Source organism: Ctenopharyngodon idella, chromosome 7 (genome assembly GCF_019924925.1).
Source record: "Ctenopharyngodon idella isolate HZGC_01 chromosome 7, HZGC01, whole genome shotgun sequence".
NCBI classification, from domain to species: domain Eukaryota; kingdom Metazoa; phylum Chordata; class Actinopteri; order Cypriniformes; family Xenocyprididae; genus Ctenopharyngodon; species Ctenopharyngodon idella.
In genome coordinates, this window is record NC_067226.1 from 16,825,141 (window position 1) to 16,844,303 (window position 19,163).

General features: G+C 34.7%; 3 protein-coding genes across 5 annotated transcripts; 2 read left to right on the forward strand and 1 right to left on the reverse strand.

The window, feature by feature from the left end:
• Nucleotides 1-1,342: 1,342 nt before the first annotated feature.
• On the forward strand, nt 1,343-5,001 carry pop4 (POP4 homolog, ribonuclease P/MRP subunit). Of its 2 annotated transcripts, none has more exons than XM_051899143.1 (7): nt 1,343-1,490; nt 1,842-1,894; nt 2,084-2,304; nt 2,436-2,513; nt 2,638-2,699; nt 2,851-2,952; nt 4,778-5,001. In XM_051899143.1, the coding sequence occupies exons 1-7, from the start codon at nt 1,484-1,486 to the stop codon at nt 4,912-4,914; spliced, it is 660 nt and encodes a 219-aa protein (XP_051755103.1). In that variant the 5' UTR covers nt 1,343-1,483; the 3' UTR covers nt 4,915-5,001. The 2 variants fall into 2 exon arrangements, with proteins under 2 accessions (XP_051755103.1, XP_051755102.1); XM_051899142.1 differs by lacking the exon at nt 1,343-1,490 and adding an exon at nt 1,553-1,680.
• Nucleotides 5,002-7,995: 2,994 nt separating this feature from the next.
• On the forward strand, nt 7,996-14,285 carry plekhf1 (pleckstrin homology domain containing, family F (with FYVE domain) member 1). Its single transcript, XM_051899139.1, has 2 exons — nt 7,996-8,160; nt 8,312-14,285. The coding sequence occupies exon 2, from the start codon at nt 8,321-8,323 to the stop codon at nt 9,197-9,199; it is 879 nt and encodes a 292-aa protein (XP_051755099.1). The 5' UTR covers nt 7,996-8,160; nt 8,312-8,320; the 3' UTR covers nt 9,200-14,285.
• A 1,529-nt stretch (nt 14,286-15,814) lies between these two features.
• Nucleotides 15,815-19,076, reverse strand: LOC127515477 (protein C19orf12 homolog). 2 transcript variants are annotated; one of them, XM_051899145.1, is made up of 3 exons: nt 18,850-19,076; nt 18,398-18,580; nt 15,815-17,693 (listed from the first exon to the last, which is right to left on the reverse strand). In XM_051899145.1, exons 2-3 carry the CDS (start codon nt 18,555-18,557, stop codon nt 17,425-17,427), a joined length of 429 nt encoding a protein of 142 aa, XP_051755105.1. In that variant the 5' UTR covers nt 18,558-18,580; nt 18,850-19,076; the 3' UTR covers nt 15,815-17,424. The 2 variants fall into 2 exon arrangements, with proteins under 2 accessions (XP_051755105.1, XP_051755107.1); XM_051899147.1 differs by having other exon boundaries at nt 18,917-19,049.
• Nucleotides 19,077-19,163: the final 87 nt, after the last annotated feature.

Below are 19,163 nucleotides of genomic sequence, written 5' to 3' on the forward strand. Positions count from 1 at the left end.
ATAGTTCACCCAAAAAGATGAAAATTCTGTCATTATTTACTCATTCTCAAGTTGTTCCAAACCTGTATGAATGTCTTTTTTTTTCTGCTGAACACAAAAAGAAAATATTTTGAAGAATGTGAGTAACCAAACAGTTGATGGGCCCCACTGACTTCCATGGTATGGAAAAAATACTAACAGGAGTAACAATCGTTTTATAGGCTAATGTACTAATGGTTGTTTTTCTGAAATGAGACATCCTCAATGACATATATGCGGCCATATGTGACCTCCCGAAGGCACAGGCTTTGTTGGATTTTCTCTCCGATGACATATACAGGACTTATCCAAAAATTTTATCCCCCACCCCTGCAAGATTGCATTCATGTGTTTCCATTTTTTGTAATGCAACAACCAAATCTCACAATCAAATCAACATCCAATGCATAGAACCAATGCATTCAAGTCAAATAGGAAAGATCATATTCAGGAGTTGAATGCACATGAACGTCAACTAGGCTATATCTTTCTCATTTTTCTCTCTTTTTTTATTGAATAACAAGTAGCCTACATGAACAATACAACCATGTATAAGCACTTTTTGCATTTTTTCATTTTCAGATATCCACCTACACTCAAAGGAAGCCTACATCACAATACAGAAGTAAAGAGCTCCATGTTTCAAGGACCACTTGACAAAGACAGAGAAGTACACACTACATAAATACTTTTTTTTTTTTTAATATAGAATTTTAATGATTTTGAGTGCTTATTTAGCCCTGCCCTAACATGCATTTAGTAAATTTGTATACTTTATTATTACGCTCACATAGGAAGTCATTAAAATAATCATTAATGGTTTACAGTGTAACATATTTGTACAATACATTTAAATGCATTTTAATATAGCGCGGGCCAGTGAAATGGCTGAAATTTAGCTTCTTAAAAGGATAGAAGCTAAAGGAAGATATTTGGAAGAATGTTTGTAACCAAGCAGATCTCGCCCCCCCCCCCCCCCATTGACTGCCATAGTATTTTTGTTTCCTACTATGGTAGTCAATGGGGGACGAAATCTGCTTGGTGACAAACATTCTTCCAAATATCTTCCTCTGTGTACAGCAGAACAAAGAAATGTATACAGGTTTGGAACAACTTGAGGGTGAGTAAATAATGATGGAATTTTCATTTTTGGGTGAACTATCCCTTTAACATTATCTTAGGTTGTTAGCTAATTTATTATTATTTTTTTAATTCTAGATTAAAATTTTTTCCTAAATTAAATGGTCATAAATAATCTTTAATAACCCTTAAAGAGAAATCGAGAAATCAATCCTCCTTTTCACAGTATTGTTTTTTGTTATTTTGGACTGTAATTCTGTGATGAATGATGCGTGCTCGATTTCTTCGGTCTGAATCGGTGATCAGCTCGTCTGTCCTGTTAGCACGTGTGATTCTAGCAGCAGCATTTATTTTTTATTTTTTTGGATCCTGTGTGTTTTGAACTATGGAACGTAAGTTTGATGGTGGTAATATATTGATCATGGTCCTATTAATCTAATTTTGCTGGAAGTGAAACCAGAGGAGATTAACACGCAGCGCTGGTTAAGCTTTTGGTTCTTATATTGCCGAGGAAAAGGAGGGACTCTGATGAGGAGAAAGTAGAGTTTCTGATGTGTAAACAATAGATGGCAGTAATGCAATGTAAAGTGCGATTTGCCAATAAAAAGAAACTTATATTGTTTAATGTATTATGTTGTACCATCTTAGATCGTGTTACACAACATTAGGGTCATTTACCAAAGAAAACAAAACGAAAGACAAGCGTAATATATGTTATATTTGATATGTTTCCACGTTTACAGATGTGTTGGACTCCCGGATCCCATCAAAGGAAAGCGCTCTGTTGGGAGTTGAGGTGACTCATGTTCATTATCATTAACATTAGTTTCTTAATTCAAGCTCTTCCGTGGATTACAGGCAGGGTTTTAAACTTTATAATTAATGATCTGTTAAGCATTTCATAATGTAGAAATAGTTATTCTGTTAATTCTGGGAACATTACAGACTAGTCAAATAAGATTCTGAATGTCACTTTTTTTTATAGTCTTCAAATAGTACGAAAGCGGAGGCTTTCACCCAAGCGTTCCTGAAAAATAGCTTTCCCCAAATGAAAGATGAAGCTATTGAGACGATGATGTTGCACAAGGCGGTAGTACTGGAATTTAAAAGACCGAAAAAGAAGGGAAAGAAAAGAAAGGCCAAGGGACTGAATGCCAAAGAAAGAAGACGGCTAAAAATATTCCAGCTCAAACCTGAACATCAAAAGTCTGTATTAGAGATTTCATTATGTTTATACTCTCTTTCACCTTATAGTGTTGTATCATGCACTATATATATCAGTAAAACTTCTGATTATCACTAAAATCACTTGTCTTTGTCTATGGATGTGATTTTAGATATGAACTCTTCTTGCCTCTACATGAGCTATGGAAACAGTACATTGAGGACCTATGCAATGGATTGAAACCAGGAAGGTAAGATGCATGTCATAATTTTAGGAATATGCTCTTCAGAATTTCTGGCACATGGGTAGCTATAATTTCAATTCCAGTCTTGCTAACGCTCCGTGAATGTGCTGCCTGTTTCTTTTGAATACAGCAACCCACAGATGATCCAGCAGAAGCTCTTGAAAGCTGATTTCCATGGTGCAATCTTAACAGGTACAACATCATGCACATTTGAAAATATCTGCGCACAAAGGCACACATTTTTGGTTTAGCGGCAGTATATCCAGATTTTCGTTTTAATGGTGATATTTTGAGCGTATAGTGGAATGTCATGTTCTCTTTCTCTCATCTTTTTTCCTTATAGTTGTCAGATCAAAATGCCCCTCGTATGTGGGTCTCACTGGCATCTTGGTACAGGAAATGAAGCACATCTTCAAAATCATCACAAAAGAGGACAAACTAAAAGGTATATGCGTAAATTATTTGTACATTTTTCGCAGCATTTCACTATTGTGAGTGAGCATGTCGGTACTCAAAGATGCTAAACCAAGCTTCTGTCCTCCAGATAAAGAAAGGAGGACCCTGTGAGGGCAAAAAAAGTAAAAGCCTATTTTTGCGTGCATTTTGGGATATCTCATTGAAAAACACTGGACAGAAACACCAAAGTGCACTTACATTCTAAGAATGTGTATAAAAAATGCCCTCAATTGAGGTGGATCTTTTTTATTATCTGATAAGAAGACAAGCACATAAACTATGATGGAAACGCATTTAGAGAATAAATCCCTCGATGCGCAACAACAACAAAAAAAACTCACATGACTTTGCTTGTGATTGGATAACTGGAATAACCAGCAGAACAATTTCACTGCACAGCATCTAAAATGTTGATGTAGTTATTCTGAAATGTCATCAAAATGGTTAGATTAATAATGACCTCCCAGAACTGTCTCATTTTCATTCCAAACACCAAGTATCTAAATGCAAGATAACACGACAGTGTGTATTTTTTCATCTGTGCACTCTGATGCACATGACATTTATGATGTACCAAAAATTATAGTCCACAGTGGCTTCACCAATTGCAGCAACTTAGATTTTTATTACAGATATTTTGTGGCAATTTCCCAAAAAGTGACGATTATGGAAGTTAAACGCTGCTTTATTTGCAAATGTTTTATGCGATGTTCTAATTTTGCGTTAAATTCACAACTTTAAATAGAAACATGATATGTGATGTTTAAAAAATAAAATATTGATATCCTGTTACGTTATACATAATACCGTAAATAATCCAGCACAGCAACTATCTGGTTGACACTCCAACATAGTAGAGGTCGTGTCCAACATAGTACCCATCATAAAACAGAAAAAAGATGGCGTACAGTGTGTAGCTACTACTGCAGCACAAAATCATGTTGGAGGAAATAACACTCAACTCACACAAGAGAAAAGTCCGTGTGGGAGTTTTTTTGAATTTTGTAAAAGGACGTTGTGTTAGACAACCCAGTCTGCAAAAAAAAAAAAAAGTCAAGTCACCTTTATTTATATTGCGATTTTATATAATACAAATTGTTTCAAAGCAGCTTTACAGTGATAACAGTAAAATGATTCACTGATGAGTTAATTTCGGCTGTACAGCAGCTCTAAAAGTAAATAGTCATTGTTCAATTGAAGTCAGTACCGTGTGGATTCATTTCTGTTGTCAAGATCATCAGTTATTAAATTAGCTAATTTCATCTATTAAAAAAGTTCTGCAGAAAACAGTGATGTCATCATCCAGCTCAGTTAGTTCTCATCCAATAGTGCCAGATCAGTATTATTGTTGAATATTTAGATTTTAAACAATATTTTAAAAAGGCTGATCAACTGTAAGTTTTTGTTTTTGCTTGTTTGTACAGTTATGATTACAAACTTTCTCATTCTCCCTACACTCATGTTTAGAGTGATTCATTGGCTAAAAAGGAAAATAAAAAGACCTTAAAGTTAAAGATGAATTTAACTTATAGCATTATTTTTTTTTTCGACATTTCTATAGATATCGCTGTAATATTATTTTGAATTATTTTGGCCATGATAATCGTGTTGTGAAAACAGCCCTATTCCAAACTGAAGTCAAATCCTTACTGTGTCACGAACACACTTCCTCACAACAGTCATAGCCACCTCTCAGAACCCCCTTTACCAAATAAAGTGTTGCTTATTCATTGTAGAAATATGCTATTCAATAATTCCCTCTGGATACTGACTTCTTCTTTTTTTTGTTGCCTCCTCTCTTTCTCTCTCTACAGTAATACCGAAGAGGAATAGTGTGTTCAGTGTGGAAATTGGTGATTTTGTAACTCACATCTATGGAAGCACATTTGAACTGCGCTCCAGTGAGCGGTCAGCAAAGAAATTCAAAGTAAAAGGAACTATTGACTTGTAATGGAAAGTCTTAAACATTGTGTCATTTATTTTTAACTGTGGGCTGACACTGGAGCCTGGAAGATTATAAAGAACTGATGCTCAATCATTATGGATTTGTTTTTACTTTATATCCTTATGGTCACATAACCGTCTTTTCAAAAATGTGTACAAAAGGAGAAATAATAATATTTTCAATATATACCTTGTATCTGATCAAGCATGAAACTCTATTGGGGCATTTAGGAAAAGTAGTTTAATTGTCCACCAGGGGGAGACCTTTTTTGGGGGGAGGAGATGGGAGGAAAAAATCTTGACCTTGCTTTCTCTCTCTCTCTCTTTTTAAACAATCCTTGGTACCTGCCACTTCCTTATATTATACAAAACTCTTTGGTTATGACCTAATTTAGTCAACAAGGGTAGTCAGCACTGCAAATGCACTACAAATAAAAATAAAACTAATAATTCATAAATACCACATCCCATTACTTCCATAAGACAATGGTATGACAATAGATCCACAAGTGTGTTTATATTGCACTATTATTTCCTATGGTGGGAGGTATTTAAGTAGGTAAAGTAAACTGTTAAAGTTGTATAAAATAAGCAAAGTATTGTTAGATGCAGTATCTTCAGTGTACTTGAATGAGCACAGGATCTCCAGTTCAAAGTGTATACTGAATTGGTGTGATTTTGAAGTTATGTGGTTATGTTTCAGTGGTATATATGTTGTAATCTTTGCCTGCTTACAAAACAAGGAACTTATTTTATTTTTTTCCTTCTGTGACTACTAGACTGTGAAACTAGGCCTTCTTGGGGACTTGGTCATGTTTTTTTCCTTTAAGTGACTCATCAATGCCTCTTCTGGTAATGCCAGGGAATCTCCACATCACTAGACTCAGAACAGGTTTTGCAGTTAAAGGCGTAGTTCATCCAAAAAATGAAAATTTTGTCATTCACTCATGCTCAAGTTATTCTAAACCTGTATGAGTTTCTTCTGCTGAACACAAATGAAGATATTTTGAAGAATGTGGGTAACCAAATAGTTGGTGGTCCCCATTGACTTCCATAGTATGAAAAATAAATATTATGGAAGTCAATGGACACCAGAAACTGTTTGGTTACCCACATTCTTCAAAATATTTTCTTTGCGTTCAGACAAAAAAAAAGAACTTCATTAGAACAAATTGAGGGTGAGTAAATGATGAAATGATATGTTAGCTTAGAAAAAAAAAAAAACTGGATTATGTGGCATTCAGTGCTGAGACCATAGTACAGATTTTGGCAGCAGTGTTTGAATTAAAGGAAGCTGAAAACATGTCCTGAAAAAGTCACCATTCTTGCAAATACACAAGAAGCTTCATCATTCTCATGTGCAATGTCTTTTATGAGAAAAGAGGTTCCTTACACTTAATAAGTCCTTCTCTGATGTCATGATGTTGCATCATAAGTGTGCACACTTCCTGTAAATCACATTTTATATTTTTACAAAAAATATTATGTAGCCTATTGTAACAAATAAAATTTCAGGTTGTTATATGTATAAAATAGATGTGCCCTATAACAAGCTTGTTCTTTGCAGTCACACTTCATATTTTTCTCTGTAAATAAAAAAAATATATATATATATATATATATCACGAAAAAAAACTTGCTAGACTGGCTGTGCCACCCGAATGGTTTAAGGGACAAAGTTCTGTTGTTTTTTTGACATTTGCTTAATGAATCAGATATGGATTTCTCTGTTATTTGAGCCAATGCTGTTTAATCAGATAAACAACAAATGTTGTATACAGTTCAGCCCACACTTTTACAGGTTGCACGTTGTCATGGGAACTGCATGTTTAAGCACATTCATAAACATAATTATTTAAAAATTAAAAATAATATCTGTCTTCACATACTGTAGTGTCCAAAAGTGATGTTCGGCCTAGGAAAATGACATCACCCTTTATTCAAATATTATTAAAAATTTGTTAAAGATTTTGTAAATGTTGTGTAGTTGCTTGGAGTCTATTTTTATATGTGATAATGCAATAAAACAATCCACATTGCAAAATATTAACTGATTAAGTTGTCAGTGTTAGCTTTTTCATGAGTTTTTTTTTTTTTTTTTCAATGCATTTTTTACATTGTGTAGATGTAGTTTGCCTTTTTTGCCAAATAATTTTGACAGATAAATACCAAGTTTAGTGCTTTGCTCTTTTCCTTCATATTTAAGATATTTTTCTCATATTTTGTTTTTGATTTTTTGATCTTGATTTTTATTATATTTAATATAGAAAACGGCTTCTATATCTATAACTATACAGTAACCTCATGCAAAATGTAGTCATTTCTCTTGGTTTTGACATGTTAAGTGTTAATTTGATAGTCTCTATTCAGTTTTCACACGATATTAGTTGTTTTCATGCCTTTTGCAAGACATTGCACCATTTCATGCTTTTCATCTTCAGAAAGATCTTTCTTCCTCCCAATATTGCACGAGAACTGTGACTTTCTTAATAATGTGGAACAACCTCTTTCAGAAGGTTTTCCATTTACCCAAGAAGACCTGGAAAACGTGAACAAACCTGTCCGAGATTGATACCAGTCATCTAAAAAGATGAGAAATGAAACAAACTTTCTTTGAAAAACTAAAATCTGAATGTTTATTGTACTGAAAGTCACTTGCGTGATGATTTGAAACACAGTGTCTAGAGTTCATGAAACCCATTTTAGTAGATTTCATTTTAGTCAACAATAACAACATGCATTAATGCATGCATTTTTTTTAATCACATACACTGTAAAATAAATTATGCAGGTGAGCAAAAAAAACACAGCACCAAATATACCAGTATTATCATAAATGTTCCATTCTATTTTATGAACATAAGGTCTATAAAATGTCGTGACAGCATATATTATGCTCAGGACTTGAATCTGACGTCATTCATTGAAAACATTTTATTTTTTGTCAGTATGTTTTGAATATGTGTCTGAGTTTCTGCCAGTCAACAACAAGGAAGGTAACACTTCTAAAATATTAGAGTCACTGCTGAGCAGTTCTAGAATTTCCCCTTTTCAAACAGGAAAGACAAGCTTATGACACTATATAAAAGGTCTGTCTCAAGCAGCCTGCAAAGTAAAAGAAGTGACTTGTAGTGCTGAACACAGAGGAGTATTTTCATCACATTTTTTATTGGAGCTCAAAGGACGAAGGAACTTCGAACAGATACAGCGTCTGTTTACCCAACGTTAATTCACTGCTTTCCACGACAATCAGGTATTTGGTAGCTCCTTTGTGGATTAATATTTTTAAATATTTGAAAGATTTGTTGATTTGAAAGTACTGCCCAAAAAAAAAAAAAAAAAAAAATTCATCCAGCAGTCCATTGAAATTAATTTGACCTTGTCAATACTTTGACATTTTACAGGCAGCACCAATGGCAGAACATCCAACCTTTACTATTCAGAACCGTGAGCGAATCCGGGCAGTGGAGAGCTCTTTCGGCCGCACTGGAAAGGTGCTTTTAAAACCCGGGCGTCTTCTTGTGGGAGAGGGCTGCTTGTTGAAGCTGTGCAGGCGTGGACCCAAATCCAAAATGTTCTTCCTCTTCAACGACATCTTGGTCTATGGTAGCATCATGGTGCCCGGTCGCTGGTACAATAAGCAGAGGATCATTCCTTTGGAGGAGGTGCAGCAGGAAGATCTGGAAGACGGAATGGCCATGGCCAACCAATGGCTCATCCGCATGCCACGCAAGTCTTTCTACGTGTCGGCAGCCTCGCCTGAGGAAAAAAACGCATGGATGGAGCACATTGAGAGGTGCAGGGCCCTCCACGTGCAAAATAAGGGCCTCCCCACTGACAATGATGCAGAGAAGTTTGCTGCCACCTGGATCCCTGACATGGCTTCAGCCATCTGCATGCGCTGCTCAAAGCGCTTCAACATTGCCATTCGGAGAAGGCACCACTGCCGGAGATGCGGTTATATAGTATGTCAAGCTTGCTCGAAGAACCGGGCCTTGCTACCCAACATCTCCTCCAAACCAGTGAGAGTTTGCCGGAACTGCGTGAGCAGCACTCAAGACGGAAAGGAGCAGAAACAGAAGAAAAAACATGTAAAGCACTGGAAGAAGAACTCCGTAGAGGACTCACCAACGCTACCTGAGTTTGAGACATCCAGCGACGAGGAGCTCGAAGATGAGAATGGGTACCAGGTGCCCACCAAGTGGTTCAACAACCAGGTGGAGGAAGCGGATTACTCCCCATACTGCTACATAAGGCCCGAGCACAAGAGTCCTCCCATCATTGGACTCTGAGCATGATGTGAGCAACTACTATTATGAACTATGCTGAAATTGAACATTTTACTGTTGATCAAAGAACGGATGCCGGCAGTTATTAAGTATTTTGCACTAAAGTATGTGAGTCACTTCTACTACTTCTGTTTTGCACTTTTATATTTATGTATGTAAATTTGAATGTATATTCTATTTTCATAGTATAACAAATGTTTCGTATTATAGCGTATGTATAAAGTAAACAATGTGAATTTTGTAATCAATATAATAAAAAAAAAGCATTATTATGAAATACTTGCATTGAATACTTGGTGGGAAACACACAAACACACACCAGTTTTTGTAAATGTTTGTTTATAAACCGAAGAAATAATTAAAACATAAAACAATATTTTCAATAGAAGCATCCTAGAAACTAGAAAGACGTCTTCTTACTGCAGACCTATAACGTTTAAGGGAGGGATAATGGATGGTGACTCAGCATACTGCTTCTCGAATGAATACCTGCGATTGACATTGACAAAACATTACATCCTTTTTTGGGATGTGATTTCAATATTGTAGTCCAGGTCACATGACTGTACCATCCAAAAGATCTAACTTAATTAATTTATTGAGGTTTTTTATATTTTCATTTAAAAAATAAATGGACATTATACTCTGCATTATATTACACTGGCATTAAATTACAAAATATACACTCATATACAATTCTACAAGGGAAAATTCTGTCATTAATTACTCACCCTCATGCTGTTCCAATCCCGTAAGACTTTCATTCATCTTCGGAACACAAATGAAGATCTTTTTGATGAAATCTAAGAGCTTTCTGTCCCTCAATAAACAGCTACGCAAATACTACTTTGACGCTTCAAAAAGTTCATAAAGAGATCGTAAAACTAATCCGTATGAATTGACTGGTTTTTCAAATTTTCTGAAGAGAATTGATCACTTTATATGATGAACAGATTTAATTTAGGCTTTTATTCACATATAAACATTGATCAGTGAACATAAACAGAAGCTCAACCGAACCTGCTTGATGCGCAAGAACAAACCTCTTGTGGAAGCTCAAACGTGCTGTGTAACACATGAGAATGAACCTCATTGGTTCTTGCATGTCAAGCAAACATGCTTGAGCTTCTGTTTACCACAACCGATGTGTGAGTTGATTAATGTTTACAGCTTCTGTTCACCATATAAAGCGATCAAGTCTCTTGAGAAAATTTGGACTCAATTTATATGGGTTAGTTTCATGATCTCTATATGAACTTTTTGAAGCATCAAAGTGTCAGTTGCGTAGATGTCTATGGAGAAGATCTTCATTTGTGTTCCGAAGATGAACGAAGGTCTTACGGGTGTTAAACGATATGAGGGTGAGTAATTAATGACAGAATTTTCATTTTGGGGTGAACTAACCCTTTAACCCTTAACTGTGCAGCTGTTATATGGTAACATTTTTAAAGATAAGACTATACAGAATGATTATGAGACATCATCCAAATTATTATTAGTGGAAATATAAGTAGTGCCAATTTATTTGCTATAGCACAACAGAAAATCATGAAATGAGGCCACCAATTGAATAGCGTGTAATATAATTTAGAGTATAAATAAAACTTATAGCAAGACTTGTGTAAAGTATTTTCTTTTTACATTGAGGAATTGTAGAAAAATTACAATGCTCCAGCAGCATTTGTTAACTGAACACATTAATAAATTATTATAATTAAATAATGAACAATATAATTAAATGATTAAAAAAAAAAAAAAAACTAAGAAACCAAACCTGCTTGATGGAAGTCAATGAGCGTGAGAAAATGAGTATTTTTAATTTTTGGATTGTCCATGGTGGATTATCCATTTACAGTAGGGATCAGAGTAGACAATGACTCAACATACTGCTGGTGGGATGGATAACTGAGATTACAATAAAAATCTAAAGATGCCATCTTTTTTTCAGGACATGATTGCAGAATATTAGTCCAGGTCACATGACTGATCATGTATCTTTAATGAATTGCATCATTTACATGGTTCTGACAGTGACTTTGGATTAGAAGAGCTCTCTCAGTTTTGAGAGTTTAAATGGTAAGTTACAATTTAAAAGTTAATTTAAAGTCATTTTACGAGGTGCTTCAAAAGATTTTTTGACAGTTACAGATTTAAAAGGAATAATGTGCTCTTCATGTAGACTTTTCATATAGAAATATCGTAATTACATATTCAAAGCACATGAATGATCAAGCTAATCATTTCTAAGTGGGAAACAGAAATCTAAATGCTACTCAAGTTGCTTTGAAACACTGAAATATTGATTAATAAATCATATAATTTAATAATATGTCTGTAATCTATATATAGAGACATCAGTGAGTGGAAAGCAAGTAGTGAATGGTGTTAATCACTTAACTTTCACGGTTTGCTTTATTTTTAGTTGTGATATCATTATTTTGAATTCAGATGTAATTTTTTGGGTTTATTGTTTACAATATAATTATTTTGTTTTGTTTAGCTTCCATGTTATGTTTCTAGGTGGCAATTTATTTTACAGTGTCTTTTTTACACATTACATGTAGTTACTATAGTAATAACTATAAATTATGCATAATCACATGCATCTAAACCAAAATCTTATCCTAACTCTAATCCTATATTAAGTACATGTAGTTAATTAACATTACTGAGTACTTAATTACACTTTAACAAGGACACCCTAAAATAAAGTGTAGCCTGTTTCTTGCTTGAATGTGTGACGTTTCCTTATATGTTTCACAAGAAGCATAATTCCCAACCCAAAGAACCATTTCAGCATAAAAGGTTTCTTCGAGAGGATACAGTTATAAATAGAAGTTTTATATGAGTAAAGATGCTCTACAGAACCATCTATTTTTAGAGTGTACTAACAACCGATTAGTAGAACAAGTCAAATTGTGTGGCTTACAAAACAAACAAAAAACAAAAAAAACAGCCATTTTGTATAAGCAATTACTCTTAAAGTGTAATGTGCACATACAAGCTGAGAAAGTTTTCCGCTCTCATAAGAACTGTACACACTGGTGGGAGGAATAGAGTAAACAATTCTTTAAAAAACACCTTTTTTCCTTTTGCTAAATGCCCAAAGTAATTTCCATGACAGACTTTTTGGCACACTGTGTGGAAAAATACACCGTAACTAGCAAAACCAGCTCAGTAGGTAAGATCAACTTTCACACTCATCACTGTTGTTTACTATCAATGGACAGATATAAATAGAACAAGAAACCCACAAACCTTGTTCAAATGCAAACAACTTGAACCACTCATTACGAAAGAAACACTTTTTTACTGTACAGAAACTCCAACACATTACTTACAGTCTCAGAGCTTGATTCCGGGAACTAGTGAAGCAAAGTTAATTCTAAAGTTCAAAGAAAAGTTCTTACTACAAGCTCCATTTCTTTGCAAGTTTGCATTACAAAAAAGACTGTCTTCAGTAGAGATGCTTATAGCAGAACTGAACCCTTTTCAAAATTGATGAAATTTACAGTCAACACTGAACTGAGTTCAACAGAATAATGACATGATTGCCTTTTTTCAGTGATGCATTACAGCAGAATTGAATTGTTTGTATCATTGATCATTATTTTCCTGTTATCATTGTGAAGCTGCTTAGAAACAATCTGTATTGTATATGCTATATAAATAAAAGTGACTTGACTTGACAAAGGGCGGTAGGACAGGCACAACATTAAATGCACAATAAGTGTTACTATAAATATCAAGTCAAGTCACCTTTATTCATATAGCACTTTTTACAATGTAGATTGTTTCAGGAGAACAGGAAAATAATGTAGCAAAGTTTGTTTTGGCTGTATCTGACTTCTGTGACATGAGACAGCTAGCAGACGGGTGGTTTAACCAGTCTATCTGCTTCCTGACCTGGGCCCCAGTTTGTCATGTTTGAGCTCTAAGAATATCTGCCATATAGAGAGAATAGCAGCACCGTCCCAGGAGGTATGAATACCATCTCTTTTCATCAGGTCAGGTCTGCCCCAAAAACATTTCCAATTGTCTATGAACCCTATATTATTCTGTGAACACCACTTAGACTGCCAGCCATTGAGTGAGGACAGTCTGCTAAGTATCTCATCACTCCGACAAACAGGGAGGGGGCCAGAGCAAATTACAGTGTCTGACATCGTACTTGCGAGTTCACACACCTCTTTAATGTTAATTTTAGTGATCTCCGACCTGGTAAAGTCGGACATCATTAGTGCCAACATGAATAATAATCTTAAAGTATTAACAATTAGCATTAGCTAGCACTTTTAAAATTTCCTTTGATGTCAGGTGCTCTGGCTCCCAGCAAACATGTGACTATAGTGGCTATGATGACTCACCATGTTTTTTGACTGATTCCGGCTTACCACAGTAGTTTGATGGACTTATAGAAAAAGGAGAGCACAAGAGAAAAAAAGACGGTAAGCAAGGATGACAAGTTAACAGGCTAGCGAAATGCTAACACGTTGTGCTAGCAATTTAGGTTAAAAGCTGGCGATGTCAGATTAATGTGATATGTGCAATATTAGACAATATCAGATATATGGTGATGAGTAAGTTATATTTAGCAATATAAACAACAATGAATTATAGTAAATAAAGATTCAAAACAAAGCTATACGGAGCTACAGATGCAAACCACTCAGCAGCGAGGCAGACAGGAGCAATCGAGCTCAAGATAGGATAGTAATGATATTATGAACTGTATTGAAATTGAAAAAAACAAAAAGAATTATAATGTCAAATTTTATCCTTAATAGTACAAGCTTCATAATTGAATGCTGTGACATACAGAATCGCAAAATGCCTACCACTTTGTATATTGTTGTGTGTGGGACATTGGTCAAAACTTGAACTTAAAAAACAGTGTTAAAAAAAATACATTTAGAATGTTTTGTTGGTCTTAAAGAGATTCACCCAAAAGAAAGATTCTGTCATCATTTACTCACCCTCATGTTGTTCCAAACCTGTATGACATTCTTTGTTTTATGGAACACAAAGGAATGTAAATATTTTGAGGAATGTTTACTTCCACTGAATGAAGATAAATTTAAAAAATAAAACTAAGACATTTCTAAAAATGTCCACAGAAGAAAGTAAGTCATTCAGGTTTGAAATGACATGAGGGTGAGTAAACTTGACAGAATTTTAATTTTTTTGTGAACTATTTTTTTAAGGTACGGTCGTCATTGAGTGCATTTGTAGATGGATTTAATGTGTCTTTTCATGTCTGCTGTCTTTTCATGTTGTGCCTGAAAAATTCAATGTTGTTGTATTTACAGTTTACAATTTCCAAAATGTTGACAAGACTACGTTTTATATAACATCTGTTTAACTTATAACATGAAAGTGAGGTTAATAATATAACTTAGAGAACAAAATTTTCAGTTTTACTCAAATTAGAGTGATGCAAAAATGAGTACACCCCACAGAAAGTCTCTGGAGCAAAGCTAAATTTTAGACTACAAATGTCTAATTTAACAAGAATTCAACCACAGGTGAGTCTAATTATTCATTACACAGGTGTCCAGCAGACAGTTGACTATAAAAGGGTGTTAAAACCCCTTCTCATTTCATGCTGTCAGCAATGGCACCACATGGAAGAGAAATGACCTGAGAAAGAAAATAATTTCTTTACACCAGAAAGGTGAAGGCTACAAGAAGATCAACAAAGCTTTACTTAACAGTCAGAATACTGTAGCAAAAGTGGTACAAAAATTTAAAAAAGATGGAACTGCAATCATCTCACAGAGACGTCCAGGTCTGCAGAGGAATGGCATGCATGGGTGCCATTCACGAAAGAAGCCTCTCTTAAAGCCCAGGCACAAAAAAGCCCGCCTAGAGTTTGCCAGGGCCCATGCTGACAAAGATGAAGACTACTGGGACTCTATACTCTGGAGTGATGAGACCAAGATAAATGTTTTTGGAACTGATGGCTTCAAAACTGTATGGCGTCGCAAAGGTGAGGAATACAAAGAAAAATGCATGGTGCCTACAGTGAAACATGGTGGTGGCGGCAGTGTTCTTATGTGGGGCTGCATGAGTGCTGCTGGTGTCGGGGAGCTGCATTTCATTGATGGCATTACTTACATTACATACTTTTCAAAGGGGGTGTACTCATTTACGCTCAGCACTTTAGATGACAGACAGTGAATGCATACACACCTTAATATGAGGAAGTAGCTGCATTTTTCTTGGCAACCAACTGATGTTATACAACCACTGTATCGACCCTCTAAAAATAACACATATATTTGCTGCCAAATGACAGTCAACACTGAGGGTTTCACTGCTTTCTTCTTTGCACTGTTTAAAGTAATTAATTTGATTTGTTTGTACTTATATTTGTAGTGTGGTTTTCGCCTTTTAAGTCTGTTAGTTTTCATGGTGTGTGAGTGTGGTATTCTAAGAATAGCACAGGTCTGCTGCTCTCCAGCAAACTGCTATAGAGCACAGTACAGAGAGAGTGAGATACTGTGGTTCAATGTCTAACCTCTTCTCACTTTCAAAGAAATGTTGTAATGAGATAAATTATTAGCATTTTTTTTACCATGGTAAAAAATAAAAAAATATACCAAGGTTTGGGATCAGTACGATTAAAAAATAATAATAAAAACTTTTATTCAGCAATGATCCATTAAATTGATCAAAAGTGACAGTAAAGACATTTATTGGCCCAGTTTCACAGACAAGGCTTAGCCTAAGCCAGGATTAGGCCTTAGTTCAATTAGGATATTTAAGTATCTTTTATAAACGTACACTTGGAAAAAACATTACAGGTGTGCATCTTGAGACAAAACAATGGCAGTGACATATTTTAAGATATGTCAGTACAAGTTGCTTTCAGTTAAAACAACTCAAACATGCATTTTAGTCTGAGACTAGCTTAAGCCTTGTGAAACTGGGGGTTTATGTTACAAAAAAAAAAAAAAAAAAAAAAATACTTTTAAAAAGTAATATAGTGAAATCATAATACTTTTTTCAGGATTCAGAGTCTAAAAGAATAGCATTTATTTGAAATAGATTTTTTTTTTTCGTAACATTATACAACACAAAGTCACTGTAACTAAAAACAAAAGTCGCTGTTATAGTGATTAGTGTTCTCCTAGCATAGACCCTGCTCGGTTCAACCAAATTCTCTATAATACATAGTAAACAAATTGATCTTGCCAGACACACACTTGACTGGTAGTGTATATGAGGTACCAGGTAAAAACAAATGGAAAAATAAAGTTCTTAAAAAGAGTAGTGTAAATGGGTTATTCCTACAGTTATGAAAGAACGCTGTGTTAAGTACGTTACAATTAGTGTTACATATTGCACAGGGTGTAGCCTTAAAATAACATTTAACTATTTCACCATTTTTGTGAACATAGTTGTGTAAATATCTGTTATTGAATCAATAAAGACTAGAGTCATTTAAGTCACTGTTATAGTGATTACTGTTCTCTTAGGTAGACCCTGCTCGGTTCAACCGAATTCTATATACCAATGCTAATACATAGCAAATAAATAGATTTTAAATGATAACGAAAATGCTGACTCTGATTCAAGTCATAACTTCCCCATGTTTTTAGGAAATTAATTTTGAAATGATTAGCGAAACAACAGATCTAAAAGGTAAATCTACTAAAAGATTGTTCACCAAAAAATAAAAAATAAAATAAAATAAAAAAAAACTTTCATCATTTACTTACTCTCATGTCATTCCAAATGACTTTCTTACTTCTTCAGAACACAAAAAATATATATTTAATGAAATGGCTCAGTGTTTTCTGTCCATACAATGCAAATCAATGGTAAATAAAACTGTTTGCTTCCCAACATTGTTCAAAAATATATTCTTTCATGTTCCACAGAAGGAAGTCATACAGGTTTGCAACAAAATTCTTTAAACTGTACTATAGTAGTTCATCAGGTGGCCTTGATTTCACATGTTGGAAAAGATTACCGTTTAATTACTCAGAAGCAATTTACTCAATTTATTTGAGTATTTTAAACATTTTAAGATTTACAGTAAAACTCTAAACTGGATTAAAATATTAAAACAGAACAATGCAATAACACCTACGAGCATGTTTATAATAAGGAAAAAATAAAAGTAAAAACACAGATTTCAGAAACAGCAGCTAGGCTAAACTAAAAAAGCTCCAGGTACTGTAGACAAACTTGGCTTAGACTAAGCAGGTAACATTAACCCACTAATTTTGTCCATACTGCACTTTGGCTCCAAGCTCGTTTGTGGCAAAAGAGATTAAAGTAGTAAGCACTCGCATCTGCAGGGAGGAATTACCCATTACTAGAAAAATGAGTTGAGCCAGGTCAACCCAATCCAGATTGCCCAGTACTGCCATGACCTCAGAGTACAGTTTCTTCTTCTGTTGAGGAGACATCTCCATTATGATCTGAGGGAGAGGCTGGAATTTGTCATTAGTCATCCACCATCCCACAGCACCTCCCAGAGCACCACCTACAAAAGACAATAGAAGATCAAGTAGGAGATGCTAAAGATGCACTGTGTTCACTAAATGAATGAACCATCCATAATTATTAACTAATAAAATCAACTCTCGCTCTGTTTTCTTCACTTGAAATTTTAAGTTGATCACACTACCTTTTTTTTTTTTGTACATGCTTTAATCAAACTTTATTAATCTTTCAACTATGTGTTTAGATAGGCTATTATTACAAAAAGGTATCACTAAGATGCTGTTAAAGTTTTTAGCTAATAATTTGAATCAACTTTTATCTTTACGTTTTCTGTTTTGATTTAAAATTTAAACCTACACTACAAATGTGCACGGGTGAATATTAAAATATATATTTTTATGGACTAACCGTTTTTACAAAAGCAATAAGCCCCGAGAAAGTCATGGTTTACAGTGAATTAAGAACAGCTAAGTTGGGTTATTACTTTATTTTAGTACATAAAGTTAAACTAAATAAAAATGAGAAATATTGACTTAACTAGCTGAAGTAAAATAAGTTTAAGTTTCGTTTATATTTTATTTTATTTAACGCTGAAATAACGGTTTAGTAAACCCAGCAACAAAGGTAACTTCAGAGAAACACAGTTGTTTATAAATGATATTATACCACCACCCTGTGGTTAAGAAATGCAGTAGGTCAAAGATTGTGGATGACAAGAAATCAAACACACAAGCCAATACATACCGATAAATATACCGGGTGGACCTCCGAGTAGCCCCCCTAAAAAAGCCCCTCCGCCCGCGGCAGCAGCTCCTTGGGCTGAGTGTTGTATTGCTGCTTTAATCTGCCTGCTCTCTGATATCTTACAGCAGAGCCCCATTATATCGTCTATTTGACGCTTCATTGTGTTGTGTTCAAAAACACTGCCTGGGGAGGAGAAACTTTTATCAAAGAGCTGTCTATTCTCAAATTTAGGAAGATTTAAAACTGCTCAGAGTGTCGTAGCCCTATATAAACTATGGTTTGTATCAAACAAACAGCCTGTAACTACAACTGCCGTAGTTAAAAAGTGATAAAGCTAAACAATTTACATAAAATCTGTACATTTTCTTGGCATACATCTGCTTTTGAGAATATTTAACAGGCAAGTGTTGTAAACCACATTATACAGATTTCATAAAACTTTTAGGCATTACCTCTGTTTCTTCTGTTGACGTTACTTTAAGATTGAGAAAGTGAAAGTGACATCGAGTGACATCATACACTCTCTGCTCCGCTGCTGTGTCCTGTCCCTTTAATTAGTGATATGCATATTATAGCCTACATTTTGACACTTATTTACATTATGTGATTTTTTTTGTGTGTGTACATTTTGGGCTTTTTATTTAGAAAACAAGTATCTATCTATCTATCTATCTATCTATCTATCTATCTATCTATCTATCTATCTATCTTCCTTCCTTCCTTCCTTCCTTCCTTCCTTCCTTTTAAAACTACTAAACTAAAACCT

Coding starts and splice junctions, on each gene's coding strand:
- pop4 (XM_051899142.1), top strand. Junction 1,895..2,083: donor GCGCTCTGTTGGGAGTTGAG/GTGACTCATGTT, acceptor TTTTTTTTATAG/TCTTCAAATAGTACGAAAGC. Junction 2,514..2,637: donor AATGGATTGAAACCAGGAAG/GTAAGATGCATG, acceptor TTTTGAATACAG/CAACCCACAGATGATCCAGC.
- plekhf1 (XM_051899139.1), top strand. CDS start 8,321: ATGGCAGAACATCCAACCTTTACTATTCAGAACCGTGAGCGAATCCGG.
- LOC127515477 (XM_051899145.1), bottom strand. CDS start 18,557: ATGAAGCGTCAAATAGACGATATAATGGGGCTCTGCTGTAAGATATCA. Junction 17,694..18,397: donor TCCACCCGGTATATTTATCG/GTATGTATTGGC, acceptor TGTCTTTTGTAG/GTGGTGCTCTGGGAGGTGCT.